The 19,993-nt window shown below is 33.6% G+C and overlaps 1 protein-coding gene across 4 annotated transcripts in view; it reads left to right on the top strand.

The window, feature by feature from the left end:
• Positions 1 to 258: 258 nt before the first annotated feature.
• The window catches only part of LOC128993521 (misshapen-like kinase 1), a 72,327-nt gene continuing 52,592 nt past the window's right edge, over positions 259 to 19,993 (top strand). For all 4 annotated transcript variants that reach the window (XM_054417481.1, XM_054417483.1, XM_054417482.1 and 1 more), the window contains exons 1-4: positions 259 to 536; positions 4,940 to 5,005; positions 17,046 to 17,102; positions 17,734 to 17,778. In XM_054417481.1, coding sequence (XP_054273456.1) covers positions 468 to 536; positions 4,940 to 5,005; positions 17,046 to 17,102; positions 17,734 to 17,778 — 237 coding nt within the window. In that variant the 5' untranslated portion in view covers positions 259 to 467. The remainder of the gene's footprint in view (positions 537 to 4,939; positions 5,006 to 17,045; positions 17,103 to 17,733; positions 17,779 to 19,993) is intronic.

Below are 19,993 nucleotides of genomic sequence, written 5' to 3'. Positions count from 1 at the left end.
CCTCTAAAATACGAAACAATGTTTATTTCCTAATATAATTCGAATGACTTTACCTGTAAACATTTTAAATTATTCTCATAAATACCACAGTCCAGAAGTTTTACAAAACATATAATGCCACAATGGATCAAAAAATCTAAAAGGTTTTGATAGACTGTTAGTCTGTTATAGTGCACGTCACAAGTATTACTTTTTGTTCGTATTTAGCTCGTTGGGTTGGTCTTCTGAAGTAATGTTGTGTCGGAAAGATGACGTCACTCCCTGGCGTTGATAAGTAGGTGTGGACAAAGAATGTACAACAAAGTGACAAGTGTTAAAAAGTTATTATGATTACTAAATATGTGTAGTGCATCAAGGTAGCGTAAAAGCCAAGGGAGGAGACCAGTCCTTGGCTTTTAAGTTGAAATTTAGTTTTAATTAACAGTGTTTTTGTCGGGTTAACTTAACTCTCACTCGTTGTGCTCAAGATGGCGCATAACAACTTGGCCCCTAGCGTGAATTGTTCCTTAGATGACATTGACTTGAATGCATTGAAGGTAAATACTTATACATTGAATGGAAATACTTATTTAGGCTATGTTTAGAAATTAACATTTGTTCGACGTTCGAATAAACATAGGATGAATATAACTAACACCCAACAAGTCGGCTATAGGAGTTGTGTCCAATCTTATTAACTTACCAAATGACTAACAACAGGCCCTATCAATTAATAATAATTGTGATTGACTAGCCCGAATTTTGTGCTTGTTCATTGTGTATGTACTTAGTTACACGTAATTTATTTAACGTTTGATTAGCCTAAGATGGTTTTAAGTACGGTAGCCTATTTAGAAACATTAGTTATTGAGACATCTCAACATAGACTTTCAGTTAGGCCTATTTATCTTGACACACGTTGACTACATTTATAGACCCTTAAGTTTACTTCCATAGGGCAATATGTAGGCCTATTTTACTCGATTTTTAATCTCGGATGGGGCTCCATAGGCCACAGCCTATAAGGGCAAGAGGCCTTTGAAGTTAAACTTTGTTAGCCTAGAGTAAGACATAAGACATTTAACTTACCGTACAATTGATCTGAGTATCCTAAGCCTAGGTCTAGTTAATAACAAAGTTGTCCAAGTTGTTAAAATGGCTACCTAACTTATGATGTTGGCGGGGTAGCGGATTTTTATCCCCCTGGAATTTTACCCCCTGGGCAAACGTGACGTCACAAACCAGGGGGTAAAATTCTGGCCGCGAACTTTTGAGTTTCGCGACATCAGCTCGATGGATTAAAAGCGGAATTATTTATTTATTTATTTATTTACCAACGGCAATACACGAATTTACAAAGATTTAAAGATTAAAAGCTACAACAGTGAATGTTTGTGTTTTGTGCTAGGCATTAACAACGATAAACAATGAAAAGAACAATAGTAGTAGAAATTAAACTAGGCCTAGTAACAATAATAAATAATGAAATGAATATCAATAATAAAGCATTAAATGAACAACAATAATAGGCCTAATGATTTGAGATACAACAAGATCAAAAACAGCACCAACAGTGAAATGTTAATAGAGCGTCACGTTCCTCTGCTGCCACTCGCCTAACAGCCTCCAAACTGGAAGCGAAAAGGTCGACCGACGAACAGATCTTGTTCCCGGAGCGCATCAGACGTGGTATGGGGCAGAAGCAGAACTAAGCGGAATTAATTGGGGGAGGGGGAATTAAGTTAAACATATATTTTCACAGTTGTGAATTTAATTAGAACACATCAAATTATAAAAACCGAAGTAAAGTATACAGCTAGATTTTTACCCCCGGAATTTTACCCCCTGGCCAGACATAAATTAGTGAGAATGATTAATTATCTCCATTCTCTTTTAATTTAATAGTAAACATTTTATTATTAAGTAGCCTATCTTAATTTATTTGTAACATCAACTAATGGAACAGGTTTTTTTTTAATTTTGAGATTCGAGTATCAGGATTTGATCTTTGAAGCCAATTGTTGATTAATATGACGTATATAAACAAACATCATAATGGTAATTAATTCGAAGATTTCTTTAACGATTTATTATACAACCGTGGTAAAACAATGTTTTTCATTTGTATTGTAACAATAACAAAATATGCCTTATTGTTTCTTTACGAATAAATGTTCACCCAATTATCATTTAAATGAGCTACTCAGTTTATTTTACATAGGTACCCTACTTATTAATCAACAGTTGGCCCCAAACGCAAATCCCGAACATCAAAATTAATCAGCAAATTCTGTTTACTTAGTTGAGATTACAAAAAAAATAAATAAAGATAGGTGAGTAATAATGAAAAAACAATTAATTAAAAACAGAAATAAGAAAATCAATCATTCAATTTCTAAAACTGGCCAGGGGGTAAAATTCTGGGGGGTAAAAATCCGGGGGTATAAATCGGGGGGTAAAATTCCAGGGGGTAAAAATCCGTCCCGTACCGTACATGTTCAGTAGTCTAAACGCTAGTTATATGGACAGGGGGTAAAATTCCGGTTTTTATTGCTAATCTAATTAATCACTCTCTGGCTATTTTCATTAGACTTCCAAATCCGCGGGGGTAAAATTTCGGCTGCGAACAAACTTTTGGCCACTCAGCTTACTACGTCATAGTGATGTCAGCTTTGCCCAGGGGGATAAAATTCCGGCGACCCATGTTGGCATCGTAAATTCCACAGAGTGGTGCTTAAAGAAACACAACACAATCTTTGGTATTGGCCTTTTATTAAATCGATTTTAACTTATCGCAGACGTTGTGCCGGAAGTAAACAAGGTAGTGTTACTGTGGTGTGTTTGCTACTTCTCTATTTCAATCCATTAAGTTAGACTGTAGCCTATAGGCCTATGTGTTGTGCCATATATTTATGTAACTTTATGGTTGTTTGTCCGTAAAAAAGGCAAATTTATTTTGGTTTTGGGGATTTTGGAAGGAGTTTTCCATGTCAAATCAACTAACTTCTTAGGCTCTCAACCTGGCCATTCTAGTAGTAGGTACCTACCTAAGTATTTTTCATTCAAAATTTCATTAAAATCCAAGATGGTCCAAGGTTGAACAGAATTTTTTATTGGCAGAGGATACAACCGTACGCGGATGAGGCGTCTGGCAGTTACTGTCATAACCTTTAACCTAACTAACCAAACCTGCTGATAATGAAAAAACTGAATGAAGTTTAAATTCTGTTCATAAAATAAAATTAGAAATGCCTCAAACTCTAAACAAAAGATAAACCTATACCTGTTATGAAAAAATGGCATTCTAAGCAAAATCTTTGATAAAAAGTTAGTGACACCGATGGGCTTCGATCTAAGTACCTCTTGAACATCAGCCAAGTACTCTATCCACTACACCACAAACACCGACGGCGTTCCGCCGCGTTCCACCATATTGTTGTGTTAATGGTGTTTCAGGGCCCCCCATAACCTGGTGAAGTCACTGCCAGACGCCTAATCCACGTTCGGTTACCGGACGCCTTTCCTTTGCGTTGTTATTTGTTGATTTCATATGGAATGACCCATAACATAAAATCTTTATTTTAACATTTCTGTGTGACTGTAACTCTTAAAAAAGCTGTGAGGGGTCTTTGGGTAGATTTTCATAAGCAGGACTCTAATAAACTATATCGTAAAATATCGTAATATAGGCTATATAGAATTTAATACTATCGATACCGGTATTATTTGATGTATGCCCTACCGTATCAATTATTTCATTCGGTTAGTTAGGTTAAGTAAACCTAACTAACCAAACTTGTTTTAACTATCAAATGAAATAATCGATAGGCCTACCCAAAAATTCAATATTTTATACATTTTCATTCGCTATTTTGGAGTCCTGCTTATGAAAGTCTAACTCACCCGGGTCTTTTTTAATTAGGCCTAATGAGATGGTCTTAAAAAAAAACCAGGCATACCACACCACACTAAGTTAGTTCCACGCAGGAAACAACCCTATTGCAAATCGAGACTGCACTCGATAAAAATAAAATCTAATGTTATGCTATTTCAAATAAGTTAGGTCTATGTGGAAATGAGGCCTATTGTTGGTCTGGGGGTTTTAAGTGAAAACGTTGATGGTTTGTTTAATGTTTAAGGTAGTTTCTAGTAAGTAGCCTAATTTAAGCAGTTAGGCCTACGCTGGTTTATTTTGGCAGTTACAGTAATTTTGATAGAGACAACAACACGTTGGCAAAATCGATTGTTTGGCTGTACCGATAATTGTTTTTCCACATTAATTAATCTTTATGATATTGGTTTAGGATTTGATTGTTAGCAATTTAATTTAATTCTAAAACAAATTATGGTACTTTGGTATTATACGGAGGCCACATATTATACCTGCATCGCGCTGCGGCGGTTATGTTAGATTCAGTCATCATAAATAAGTATGTTTCTAGAAATGTCATCATATCATTATTTCTTTTAATCGAATGATTCCATATGAGTCGTACTATCTATTTGTGATAACCCAACCTAACATAACCACCGCAGCACACTGTAGCTATAAGGGTGGCCTCTGCATTATACCAAAGTAGGCCTACCCAAATTACTCTCACAGGTGTTATTTTTTTGTGTAGGCCAAGGCCTAATCGCTTGGATTGATTGTATAGAATGTTCGATCGTAAGAATATGTTTCCCAGTGGAGTTATTTTAAAGTTCTGCATCTTCTTGTACTAAGTTACCCTAAACTTGTTCATTCATTTATTTATTTAGGCCTAATTGAAAATTAGAACCTTCCTGTTGGCATTGCAATAAAATGAGGCTATTAAAATAAATCCCTTTTATCTTAGATCTATCTAGGCCCTAAAACAGACACACTCAAACAAACAAACAATAGACACTCAAGTCACACATTTAGACCTATAATTTAACCTGACTAACTTGTATTTATTGACCATTAACCTATTGTTTACAGGATCCGGCTGGCATATTTGAACTCATTGAAGTAGTCGGCAATGGGACCTATGGACAAGTTTATAAGGTATGTTAATTTAAAGCTTGATACATAGGGTACGTCCACAATGCACGCTGGTTTTCTGAGTCAAACCTTAAAAACGCTCTACTGTAAAATTTCCCAAAATGGACACATAGTTACTACTTTCCGTTTGCCCTTCATTTAAATAAAAACAGCTAATTTGAAATAAGCAACAACAAAAAAACTCATCACACAATGAGAACTGTCAAAGTTGGATTGTTAACAGTTATGTTTATGTTTTTAATTTCATGAATAGTTTGTGATATTTTGCAAATTTTTAATTATTTATTTTTCTCTATTGTTTAGGTGAAATGGTAGAACATTATGGCTATGGCAGATGTGTAATATAATAGCCTAGATTACCTTACCTTACCCTTACCTCCTTGGCCATTGAAACCTCAGAAGGTTTTTGGCCTCGCCAACGATGCTTCTCCACTCTTCTCTATCCACCGCTGCCTCAGGGGTAGTGCCCAATACAGCCACGTCCTTCAGCACCTGACTCCTCCATCGCAGTCTCGGCCTGCCGAGTGGTCTTCTGCCTTCTGGTTTGTTCTGGTCCACAGCTTTGATCAATGATGAGTTCTCTCTCCTCCACACATGTCCAGCCCATCTCAGTCTCCTGCTTTTTATCCTTGCTACTACATCTGGATGGTGATACACATCTCTCAATTCTCTATTCTTCCTAATTCTCCAGCCTGCTACATCTTGAATTGGTCCGTATATTTTTCTCAGAATCTTGTTTTCAAAAATAATAAGTTTCTTTTCCCATTCTTTTGTTAGTGCCCATGTTTCTGATCCATATAGTAGTACTGGAAGAATGATGGAGTGATAGATTTTAATTTTGGTATTTTTGGACAGAGTTTTTGACTTAAGCATATTGACTAGGGACCAGTAGGTTGCTGAGGCTACAATTAATCTATTTTGGATTTCTTTTTCCTCTTTGTTATCATGTGTTATTGTTATGCCGAGGTATTTAAACTCATCCACATGCTCAAACTCCAAATCATCCACTTTAAAATTCTCTTTCCTGGCTACTCCTTCGGTTCTTGCCACATTCATATATTTAGTTTTTAATAGCCTAGATAAGAAGCTAATTTTATCAAACTGTGTCCTCCCCCATTTCAAAAAGCAAAGCTTGAGTACAACTGCAATAAGCATTTTAAATATTTATATGCCAACCCCGTACAAAGGACAGGTACTCAGCTTATATAAAATAAAACAATTTGTCTTTTGTTAGCTATGCAATAGTTACCTAACTCTGACAGAGTTTTTGTAAAAATGTGATGATGAAGATGATAGAATGTGTTTTCTATGTTTTAAATTTCCTGCAACAATCACATATCCTCTGGGACTTAAAGAAGCTAATTTTATCAAACTGTGTCCTCCCCCATTTCAAAAAGCAAAGCTTGAGTACAACTGCAATAAGCATTTTAAATATTTATATGCCAACCCCGTACAAAGGACAGGTACTCAGCTTATATAAAATAAAACAATTTGTCTTTTGTTAGCTATGCAATAGTTACCTAACTCTGACAGAGTTTTTGTAAAAATGTGATGATGAAGATGATAGAATGTGTTTTCTATGTTTTAAATTTCCTGCAACAATCACATATCCTCTGGGACTTTTTATGTCAAAACCTTTCTCTAATCACTTGCTATTTTGTCTGGAGTATTGTTTTTTCTTCAAATTTTTGATTAAAGAAAGTTTGATGGATTAAATTGATAAATGTATAAATAAGACAAAGATATTAATTAGCAACCAATGAAGAAAGAGAGATATGTAAAGACAAGAGAAGAGAAGGGAGTAGTTTTGTGCAATCAAAATAGGTGATGGGAAATTCTTGGACAGGAAGTGTAAGATAAGGTTTAAAAACAAACTTAAAACATGCTTTATAACATTTCATTTAACAATGGGATGGGGGATTATAACTAATAAAGACTCTCTGGCTACAATTGTAATGAAAACATTTTTATATAAAAAAAAACTGCTGATTAAATTAAACTCAAGTTTATTTGTTATAACTAGGTAATTTTAGTTTCTACCCACTCGGCAGGTGTGTTACTATTTTTATGGTAAATTTAAGAAGCCACATACACCCTTTTGTGTCCTCTTAGATTGAACAACTAGTTCTAACAAATGGAGAAATTATCTAACTCTAAAGATTGATTACTTTATGACCCATACACTTGCATCGGTGACCACTCAGTACTGTAAAATAATTTCCCAGGGATGTCAAAAATGTTTTTGTTGGTCTGAAAACAAGAAAAATTACCTAATTATATTTTTTATTAAAAAAATCAAAGTAGTTAACAAGATTTTTTAAGTTAGCTCTTTTTCAGCTCAAAAAGAAATCTTCCAAACAAACAGACTCTGATGTATTAATCTCACCCATTCCCCCAAGGCGAACTTGACTGAATGGGTCATAGGTCAATCAGAGATATTGTCTGTCTTCTCTTCCCACTTTCAATACCTCCCCTCTCACATTCAACTTAACTTGATACTTAATTCTTTGTTTTGAAAGATTATTTGATATTTAATTTCGGTAAGCTTTGCTAGTGCAATATAGTAGGCCTATAAAATATAGGCTAAGGCTATGCTCTCCTGAAGTTAAATTCTTTGTAACTAATGTGTAAAAATACTCTTGATCTGCAGCATGATACTTTTACTGAGATTAACGTGTAATGGAAAAATATTCTCTTCCGCAAAGATATTTTTTGAACAAATTACACATTGAATTTTTCCCACAGTTATTAAAATAATGTAGCAAAAATAACAGATGAGAAAGTCTATAAATAAGTAAATTATTTTGTGGTATCGTAGGATTAACAAAATATTCTTGGCAATTTCTGTACACTCTCTGGTGCATTGTTACGATAAAAGGTTCCAGTTTCATAATTTGCATCCAATTACTAAAGTATTAGCCTAAGGGTTCTATTTCAATTCATTAAAAGGTATTGGTCTTAGATCACAATAACAAATTCTGTATGTTGTCCACCATATTCAAAATAACTTCTCGATCAGCATTGTACGTGTTATTAAATTTACGGAAGAATAAAAGAAACGTCTTATAACACTTAAAACATATATTTTGTTAAATAACATTCGCCTATTGGGTCTGATGATGATTTGAGTGTCCATCGAAATCGATCACCACTTACCATCTTTTTTGTATAGGCCTATTTACCGTCTTGTGAGTAACAGTATAAGCGTAAATTTATGTTTTAAGTGTTATAAGACATTTCTTTTATTTACTTTCCGTATATTCAAAATGTCCAGTAACAATAAGCAGTGCAACAGCTGATGATCTATTTACAGCCATTGTTAACATCTTTCTTAAAGTGTACCTACACTCATCCTACACTCATCTCCATTCATACTTGGCTTAAAATACCTACATAGTATGGTCGCCATTTCATAAGAAAGTATAAAAAAAAAGTACATAATCATGTCTGGCTGTTACATCCTCAATGTTTTTTTATTTTTATTATCTTTATTTTTATTATTGTTAACTGGTTTAGAGTCTTATAGAACAAGTAAAACATGTGTGTTAGTAATAGTTAGTAACTAGAGACCTCGTGCAGCTCATACATAACGTTGAGGAAAAATGTTTTTAAGTTGGGTAATTTTAAATTCTTTGATTTGAGACATCCCCCTAAACCAACAAATTTTCTCAGAAGAGAATCCTGAAAAGTGGGGTGATATCAACCATTTCATGTGCTCCATTTTTTACCCACAAACTCTGGGTTACCAACTGGACAGCCATAATCTGCTTTGAATAGGCTAAAGCAGCAACACCATTGAAAGTTGGTTAACATATTTTAAGTATATGCCCAGCATCAGAACCTTCTCACGTTCAGTGGAGTTTCTCTTTATAATTTTACAAATGATCTCCCTCACTATTTGGTAGACTACAGCAAGACTCTTATGTATGCGGGTGATACCGTACTCCTCCTTGGGGGGAAAAACCCTGAAGCCCTTGAAATCAGCTTGTTTGTTTCCATAAACATGTCAATACAATATTGCCAAAACAACAGCTTAGTAGTTAATGAGGAGAAAACACAACAACTGGTCTTTGGCAGGAAAAATGGTGGGGTATGCAGGATCCCAGACATCGAAGGCCTAGAAGAAGCAAAGTATTTAGGTTTAATAATAGACCAGAAACTGACATGGACCCCCCATATTGACAGCCTGTGTAGTAAGCTGAGTAGCAGTATCTACGTGATAAGAAGGATAAAAACCATAAGTGACACCAACATAGCCAAGATTGCCTACCACACACTGTTTGAATCACATCTTCGATATGGCCTTGAAGTATGGGGAAACTCATCGGTAACCAACTTCCAGCGTGTGCTTATCCACCAGAAAAGCAGTAAGAATATTAGCAGACATGGACAAAAGAGAAAGTCACAGACCAAAATTCCGTGAGCTAAAAATTCTAACGATTACAAGCCTGTACATCCTAGCTGTGGCTACTCACGCAAGCAGGCTACAGCTCCAACGAGGTATGGATAGGCACAGCTATAACACCCGACAGGCTATGAATTGCACACTTCCAGTCCATCATCTAACTCTTATTTAAGAAAGGCCTTCCTACATGGGAGTGAAGTTCCTGAACCAGAATAAAAGGCCCCAGCATAAACAGCACCAGACAACGCTTATCGGCTTAGCTTGTGGAGAGACCATTCTACACAGTTGAGGAGGTCATGAACTGGAGAACATCACCGATGATCCAGTGAGGACTAAACAACCCTCATAGTAATAACCATCACTACCGACAGCGCCTCAAAGCCTAACAACTTTATGCTGTTTTGTAATTATATCTCTGTATTGTTTGACGCCTATTCTGTACTCTATGTTCAAGAATTAAGTATTCTGATTCTGATACCTGTCCCAAAGTTTTGAAAGTATGGACTCATTTGTCGAAATGGGTTGGATAACTCTTGTAGCTATAATATTTGGATAACCACTTTCTTTTTTTGAACAGTGTATATATTATTTGCCTCTCCTGAATCATAAAAATAAACTTGACCGTAACTACTCAATCGTTGAATACATAAACACTAATTCCTTCACTTATGTTAGGTCTAATATTGCCACTAAAACTTTCAATAGCAAATAAGTTTTTGAAACTTCTTATTTTTGATTTGAAATGTCTGGATTGTGTTGGTGAATTCAGTCAAAAAACTTTTGTCCGAGGAACTGGCAACATAACCTAGAAGTAAACAATACATTTAAGTTTTTCTCAATCGAAGTAGAGCGAGTAATATCAATTATTATTATCAATTATCAATCATTGAGATAAGGATGCCACCTAGGTGCATATTTTAACCCAAATATGAGTGAAGGATGAGTGTAGAATGGTGTGTGATACAAACGTTTAAAATAAAAACATAAGGTCCGCCAAGATTTGGTATAATCTTACTACTTGAACTTATCATAGCCAAATCATTATTATAGTTTCTAATAAATGTTTTGAAATATCTCGATCTGTCAGTGTCAGAAGTAAACATTTCTTGTATGTATTCATTTGACATTAGGCAAGTTTACTTTACCATCATGACAACACTATGTCCTTCGTATATTTTTTCACTTCCAAAGTAAGTTGCGTAGCAGAACTGGCATATTATTAATCTCACCAAGTGAATATGTACCTGGATGGGTTTGTGTTAAACCAGCCTCTCTTTTCTACTCTCCTCATACGCATAAGATATCATATTATACTGTAGTAATTGCCTTACTCCTCCCGTTTTCAATATTCTTTCTTTGAACTTGAGGCATTTTCTGTTCTTCCAACAAAACTAATTAACCGTTCAACTTAATCTACTGAATATCTTACAAACATTAATATTTACTCCCAAAAAGCTAATGAGTTTCTTTTTATAAACAGTTTTTTTTTGTTTAAATGTTGTTAAATTTGTTCTATGTATTTCTTATGGGGAAACCCAACCTTTGAGTGGGTTTCATATCCTTAAGGGTAGGAATTTTTTAATTCTATAATCATATTGCAAAACTACATATTGAAATTGGTCCACAAATAAGGGTGGAGTTGTGTTAACAAAAAACACCTTCCCATATTATATAGATGGATATAAAGATAGATAGTAGGCCCTAATTGATAATTTTTGGCGATCCCCACCAAGTCACCAATGGATTTTATCTAAGTGATAATGCCGCAACCCCTAGGTCTAGCCTGAAGTAATGTGAAAAACAATCCCAGGCTCGTGCCTAGCTTCCTAGAAAAAAAGATAAGATTTTACTAAAAAAAAAGAGATAAAATACAATAATTCCTACTATAATTATTATAGTTCCTACTATAATCTGTGTAAAATTACCAATCCGTTAAGAAGGCTATCGGTAGCCAAAATATTTTTCCACCCTTTAAAAATGTTGTTGATTTTCAATAAATGTTTTAATCCTAATCTGGGAGAAACCAAAAATTAATTGTTCTTTATCTCTTGGTTGTTTCTTTAAAGGCATAAGCAAATGGTGAACGAACACTGAACATTTTTTATTTATTTTTTTGTCATTAGAGAAGGGCGGAGTAATTTTAAAAGAAGGCATAAATAAATAAATAATTCGGGGGTAGAATTGCTGAAGGACTTTTTTATGATCTAAGGTCCATACCCCATTACAAAGTACCGGTAAAACTAATAGTTTCTAGTAAAAAATTGTTGCTAGTGTACAGAATCAAAGTAAATAAACAAGCCGTGGTATTGAATTCAAACCACATGTAGACTGTTGCACAATCTGTTACCCGCATCGGGGAGGCTGACGACAAGATTGTCATCTGTTCAAAGTTGGCTGACAAGTTTGTTCATACAAAGTTGCCTAACAGCTCCATCAACGTAGACGGAGAAGTTGCTAATTAAATGGCTGCATTCTGCAGGAAACACTCAATTAACCCGTCATACAACCTAGCTGCTTAACGTGTTACTTCCATGAAATATGCCCGAGAATGACTTGCACCTAGGAGGAGGAATCAATTATGTTAATGTGCACAGATGTTTTATCAGTCGGGTTTTAGTGCGTTCTGTCATGACATACTAGATTTAAATTGTTACCGGTAGTAAATTTGTTAATGTTTTTACTGCAATTGGAATTAGATGTTTTCTCATATTTTGTGTTTATGGTAAATGGCAAAAGCATAGTGGCTTGAAAATATATTTTACAGTATTTATATTATATTATCTTTGTATTTTCTTTGGTGAGTGTAGGCCTAATGGCTAACAGGAATGTTTCATCAACCTAAACAGTGGTAGGTTAAACTTATCTGAGACAAATCAAATTTAATTGTAATATCACATTGGCTAAAAAATGATTTGAAATACTTATAACTTTTTATGAACTGAAGTAAATTTGTACTATGGACTAATATATTATTGACAAATTGTCTCCAAAAATCCTATTTTAAAGCTTGGATGTATTTTTAAAGCTCTACTTTTCCTCACTCATTAAAAAGCAATGGCCTAAAGTTGTAAGATTGTACATTTGTGAAGTGAAATCCCTTTTAAATAGTCTGGTCGCATGATTTTACCTTATGCTATAGGCCTATCTTAAATATATTTTAAAAATGTTTTTCTTTTCCGAGTTCTTTTGGCTTTTCCACCTGACCGATTTTCATGATTGAGGTCTCAAATTGAAGTGCATGCTCAGATTTCACATTAAGCATCGGTACCTATATATTTATCTACTGTGTTACTCGACCAAAAAACATAAATTTGATTTATATTTGAATTCTTACTTCAATATAAGATGTATTTCACCAGTTATAATTAAATAAACCTATATATTTTGACCTAATACTTCAGTGAAATATCAGCTTTCATTTAAGCTATTAGTTGTTCAAATCGGACGGGTTTCAAGCAAACGGATTGTGAACGAACATTATTTTAAAATTAGCTCTATCATTAATAATTGTTAGGCTAATGTTTTTTTCATATGTTTTAGACTCAAAATAATCAGTTAGTTATAGGCTTTAATTTGAGCTATTGGTAGTATAAATGAGTTAAGTTCAAGATACTGTAAAACTACAACAACAACTGCAAACAGGATACTGTTTTTTGTAAAAGGTGACAGTGTAAAAAAAAATAATAATAATAGCCTTGTATCAGAAAGAAAGCAAAGTCTCGAAGTAATGAAATCTAAAGTTTTGAATAAATAGGCATTTGAATGATTACAATATAGTTTTTTTATTAGTCAGCCACCAATTTAACTCTTTTTTAGTAAAAAAAAAACATATTTCTAACATTGGTTGTTAAAATTTTGACTAAACAAGAAATATTGTGACCAAACTAACATTTGTCCTCATTAAATAGGTATTCTAACAATGCTTTAAAAAAATGAATTTAATTTGTTACAAAACTAACAATTTTAATACTTTTTAAAAGTGTCCATTTAATCTCCGTAGAGTCGCACCCTAACCTCGGTCATTACAAGGTGTTATGACTAACACATTGACGTAGTCACAGATGCTCCACATTCCCTGCATAGACGGAAGACGCTTCTGTAGTTGTCCAACACATTTTCAATCCCATTGTTTGCAAAGCCTCCCGTTATTTTTAAACGTTGCTCAACAAAACTTGCTCCTCAGACTCGACAATTGATGTGTGATTCACTGATAGCCCCCTGCTGCTGCTGGGAACTGTTGCATCACTGTTTCTGGAACTAGTTTCACTTTGTGTCACTATCTGGATTGATAAGAGCGCTGTGTAGTAAATACATTGATACGGGGCTTTGATGTTTTAAAAGTACTGTTTGTGTTAGGAAATGTATCGTTAAGGGGCGAGTCAAAGCTTTTACTCTGTGTTTCCTTCATTATATTTATCGATAAAGAACTTCAATGTTTCATAAAAAGTAAAATACATAACTGATGTCAATCTAAATTCACTTACCTAGTAATTTATTTTAGAAAACTGGAACCACACATTTTTAGAAAGTTACCTTAATACCAGTAATTCAAACATTCTGGAAGACAAACGTATTAAAAGGAAATGGTTGAATTGATTCATCACTATGGCATAAAAAAGTATTTTTTTTATTCAAGCTTTTGTTTAATGTCTGGAAATGTAGAAAGGGTCGAGAGGGTACTTCAGCTTGTGCAATAAACTTGATTTTTGTCACAATTTACCATTCTTCAATCTAACTAGATTTAAATAAAGTTTAGTAAATTGATTATCTTATAAATTTGTTCCTAAAATGGTTTCCATTTAGTGTTACTTATTGATTCAGAACAAACAGGAGGCAAACTTACCTTTCTCTAAACATTAGATGCAGGAGAAAATGTATCTTAACTGATAATTCTTTTTTTTCAAAACTAATATGCAAATTGGGTATTAGAGGTTTAAGAAAACTTTAATATTTTGTTTGCACTTTTTTAATTTAGGGATTCTTAATAATTTCTGACCCTTTAGTAACGCTCTACTGAAGTTGCTACACTCACATAAGTAAGTTGCACACATACAATGTATGAAGGCTACACCCAGACAGAGAGTAATGACCTTATTTGCTGTTGCTCACCAGACCTGTTTTCTGCCCATTAACTAACTCGTATTCAAACAGTCTTTCAGCTTTTTTTGTTTCGGATCTCAAGAGATCAAGAGTGTTTTGCTCCTCACATTAGCCAGGATTAAAATTCTGAGGGAGTAAATATTTTTGTTTGTATCCCAGCTAGGTTAATTAATATTGTATTTTTTAATATAATGTAATGTTTGAAAAATTTATGTTGGTTTTATTATGTATACTAATACATTATTTTTGACTATTTTTTAAAACAACTAATTATTACTAGTACGTAATTCATCTTTATATGTACTTTAAAGTAGATAAACAATTCAACTTCTATCTCATAGGACATTTCTTTTAATTGTAGAACAAATATTTAACAAATTTTAGTTTTCAATAAAGGGTCTTAATCCATTGTCATGCGATTTGCAATGAAATAATTAGTGTAGGGTTTTGAAATGTTTTCTAGCTACCTCAGCTTCCATAACATTAGATTTTAAATGACAATCACAACAATAAAAGTAGTATCAGAGCATTTTAATTTAAATCCTCAGGTTATTAGTAGTTTCTAGTTTACGATAACTCTGTTGTATAAAACTGATAAGATAATTTTGCTTTAGGTCTTTTTTTCTTTTCAAATCTTAAACTTGACATAATAATATATTGATGATAATTTTATCAAAATGTCCATAGTCCCTAACAACCTAAAAGATTCCACTTGTACTCCTACATGAAACTCATGTTCTTTACGTGTCAATTTACTCATGAGACAACCAGAGGTGATCTGTTTGCTAAAATTCCTCGTACGGAGAGAAAGTTGGGAAGACTTGAGGCCGTTTACTTGGCTAGAGGCCAGATGTACACATGCTGACTGAGGCTGACTCTACACTTGTACGGGGAAACCTCAACCCCCACAATGCACCTGGGCATGAGTGTAGCCTTCGTTGGTTTACCAGGAAACGCTGAGAGTTGCGACGCATGTGTTTTGATTGTAAATAAGGAGTTTAGGAGACTATTTGTAACATCTGTATTTTTAAAAGCCTAAATGGAACAAATTTTAAATGTTTCGTTGGACATATGTTTGCGTTTGCAATATGTTTGATTAAATCTGTGTATTATTTTAGTTTTGTTTAAAGCACAATAACTCGTATTAGGGTTTTGGATCGATGTGGAACGTGGGTGTTACCAATAAAATGCCCATTTGTATATAAACTCTTAGAAACATCATTTGTTACAAAAAAAATTAATTACATATCAAGTAAAATAAAAGTGTGTAGGAAACATATTGTTTCTACAGTTTTCAATTTACCTCAGTATGATTTGTAAATAGTTGTTGGTTTAATTAAACAATACTATCAGATTGTTTAAATTTCACATGCATTACCAAATTGTTTTATTATATAAAGTAGAATAGGCCTGTTTTTTAAAATGTTTTTTTTTATCGGTTTGGAACCATACAGCAAAACAAACAGGAACAAATTGTTCCAAAGACCAATAATCAGAATTTAAATCATAAAATATAATTTGATTTTTAAGTAAAAATCATTAGCCTACATAAACTTTTAATTCAAAAAACTGTGAATCATCATATCCAGCTGCTACCACCACTGGGACCTCAGCAGTCTCCATTGTATAGATTGGTGCCTCCAGCTAAATTACATTAATTAAACATCTGCCTGCCGACCGTTTCTTTGATGTGAAGAATTCCAGTGCCGCTCCCACCGTTACATAGGGTCTGTCCCATTGTTGGAGAATCATGTTAGATTCGGTTGTGTAAGTTTTCTGGGACCTCTTACCACCAGAGTCCAGCCATAAGTAATCATTGGGTGTTTCCTCATTTGGAATTTGTTAACTTAATGCATCTATAATAATAATAATAATAATATTGTTATTATTATTTATATCTGGGAAGTTGAGTGGTGATAGTGACCGTCTTCAAAATTGAAGGTTCCTGGTTCGATCTCAAGCGAAGTTGATTATACGCATCATTGAACCGTCAATTCAATGACACTATCTAACAACAGTTCAACCTTAGATAGTAACAAAACAAGATTTGCACTGTTGGCTTAGGCTAATAACAAAAACAAAAACTGAATACATTTACTCTTTGTTTGAAACAAGCTTATGCAACCAAGTATTATTAGGATGGTAAAACAAATTAGTAAGAGTCTTTGGTAATTAGTGGGATTTTAACCTGGGGCCTCTAAATCAGAAGTCCTTTGACCTCTATACCAGCCTCTCCGCTCATTTGTTTTTTTGATAAGCCTAAATCGTAGCCTGCTCAGTTTTAAAAAGTTGATATTTTTATTTCTCTAACTTTTTTGTCTAGATGAAAAAGTTCCCTTTTTGAAATCTCTATTATCGAAATTAAGCTGAGTACTTTTATTTGGCTACACTGTCTTCCACATAGCCTATATCCCATTGAGATGGCGGTTGCTGATAGAGCAGATTTGATGCTGACCAGGCCCCGCAGATACTATCAGTAATTATTTGATAAGACCAGGTCCACATGATCGTAAAGCCTAATGTTGCCTCTTGTTTCAGGGCCGCCACACCAAGACCGGCCAGCTGGCGGCGATCAAAGTTATGGACGTTACGGAGGTAAGTTTTAAACATTTCATTTAAAAAAATATTTCTATTTATGTAAAAGTTTAAACATATAACATATAAAAAATATCTAAGAATTCCAAATTGGTTTACTTTTAACATTTGAATCCACTAACTTTTGAACAATCCAATTACATTTTATTACGATATTATTGCAATTTGTTGGCAGGTATTTAGTGATAAACCCTCTTTGCAAAATCTAAAATTCTAAAACATTTCACCTTAAGATTTTTTTAAAAGTAAAAGTAAAAGTGTTTTACCTTTTGAATGTTTTTTTTTTTTTTTGTAAGCTGTTTAAAGTGGCATTTCTTTCATTTGAAGCACATGTTACTATACTGAATTTGCATTTATAGTTCGGCCGCTTACAAAACGACCTCCTCCAGCATTGGTTTAGCATTAGCGCGCAGGTCGTTTTCTAAGCAGCCGAACTATAATCACCTTTAATATGTATAACACCTTTGAGCTTATTTTAAAGTGATGAAACTTTCTTACAAGTATGTAGATTTTAAGTTCAGTACTTATTTCAAGTTTATTATGTGACACTTTTTGTTTCGAATGTGACTCTTAAATTTGAAATATTGGTTTACTTTACTAAATATTTTAACGTTATATTTTCTTTTATTAGGACGAAGAAGAAGAAATCAAGTTGGAAATCAACGTTTTGAAAAAGGTAAGATCACAAATTGTAGTTAAATTTATAAAGAAAAAAGGTTTATCTTTTTACAATATTCTCTTTGCTTAATTTATTATTATTACTAATTAGTTGTCGATGTAATTTATTAATTTATTACAGGAACTGGACTTTGACTACACTAATGGTGTCTATTAGATAAGAATACGATTTTTCAAATTTCATAGTTATTAAAAAGGTAAAATAATATTAATCTCCTGCTTTAAATTGCCAAATTTAATAACAGAATTCTTGACGATGCTTAAAATCACAATTTTTAAGACTCCAATAATAATTCACTAATAATATTTCATTCACATTGTCAAAACAAAGACAAAATTGTAACAGTTTAACAAGGAGTTGATGTAAGGAAACGGTGATTAGGTGGGATCAAACAATCTATTTATGTAAACCTGAACTGATATTGTGTACGACTGAGCGAGCAAGCCGACCAACCGTAAACAACAACACACTGCCTCTATTAAATCCAAAGTTTTAACAATGCTAAACTCATTTTTTACCCCGAAATATTATTGAACACTTTCAGTCCGGATTTTAATTTTACCAGTAGTAATACTTTAAAGGATTACGCATTCAATTATTTTCTTCAATTATTAAAATTTTACGTTATATTATCATTAAACTGAATCTAATGTATCCAACCTGTCTACTTATAAAACACATTGTTTTGTGAATAATGTTGATCATACACCAAACTACTCTAACTGATTTAAGACAACTTTTGCCAATCATCATAGTTGTATTCCTCCTCGCCGTGTAAACACTATGTAATATCGTATAAGACATGCTTGTAATTAATTTTATTTTCTTATCATCACAGATTTTTGATTGCAAATTCCATTTGTTTCATAAATAGAAACACTAAGCAGTTCATTCATTTTTTTGGCTGATAGCCAATTTTCATCTACATTTCTTCAAACATTTAGAGAAGAAAAGTATGCTGTTAGACGATTTCCTTGTCAAACTATTCTTAATAATTGAAATTAGTCTGAAATTGAACGTCTTAAATCCAATATTTTTAGTTTTTACTCTTTCAATATTGTTAGTCTTCACATTGATGTTAAGTTAATTGGCCGCTACAAATATGATGGACTAGCTGTACCCGCGGGCTTTGCCCCGCTTAACTTCATAAGTATTCGCATGGCTCAATCACGTCCTGGTTGAAGTTCGTTCGCTACGCTCACTCACCTTCAGGTTGGAAATCGTTCGCTGCGCTCACTTGTTTTCAGGTTAGCTCGTTCGCTACGCTTACTCGCCTCCAGGTTGATGTTCGTTCGCTACGCTCACTCACCTTTTGGTTGCAGATTAGCTGTTGTCATACATTTAAAAAAGTCATCCCTTTTATTCTTTATAATACAGTACTTTTATAAAGGTTTTTATGTTTTAATATTTAACATTGGAGAATTTAAACGTTGTTAAGTGCACAGGTGTGCTGCGATTGTGGTTTAATACATTTGGACTTATTCAAAAGTAAAATAGTTTTCTGTGCTGCAATCTGTAGAAACACTGTGGCACTATTTCAAATCATGACTAATGCTAATACAGAATGTTGTAGTTATTCAACCCCTTTTGAGCCCTTTTGACGGATCTGCACCAAACTTCACTCGAACCATCCTTGAAAGATGCTTAATAATGCTTGAAAGTTTCATTACAATCTGTCGAGCGGTTTCGGAGTCCATAACGTATATACACATATATATACATACATAGTTCCTCTTTTATAGATATAGATTGTTTATCAAATCAAATATAAATTTTTTCCTAATTTTAATATCTATTGTTTGTTCCAAGTGAAATTATGATTGTTGTTCCAATTGAAATATAAATTGTCAATAATTGAATATTGAGTAGTCCCAAGTTGTAGAATTGTTGTTTATTCATACAGAAATATAATTATTTCATCTTGAATATAATTCATAAAAAGTTGAATTCTGAATACCACGAATAATATAGCATGTGATGTTTCTGCTACTATGGAATTTAATCCGTCAAAAATTAAAACACTTGTCATTATCAAGTATAATTTTTCAAAATTGAATGTTGACTGTCATAAAGTGTATATCGGTGGGTTGGATGGCAGGAAGACACAACAGGAAGATTGAATGGTGAGTGGTTACAGTGAGTGAGTTGGACCAGCCCAGTATTGTTGTCAGGCCACCAGTCTGGTGTAGCCAAGGTCACCCCTGGGTTAGTC

Source organism: Macrosteles quadrilineatus, unplaced genomic scaffold (assembly GCF_028750875.1).
Source record: "Macrosteles quadrilineatus isolate MER2022 unplaced genomic scaffold, UCM_ALF_1.0 Scaffold_4__1_contigs__length_99947679, whole genome shotgun sequence".
NCBI lineage: Eukaryota > Metazoa > Arthropoda > Insecta > Hemiptera > Cicadellidae > Macrosteles > Macrosteles quadrilineatus.
The sequence above is the reverse complement of the archived record's forward strand: the minus strand, read 5'-3'. Positions and strand labels throughout refer to the sequence as shown.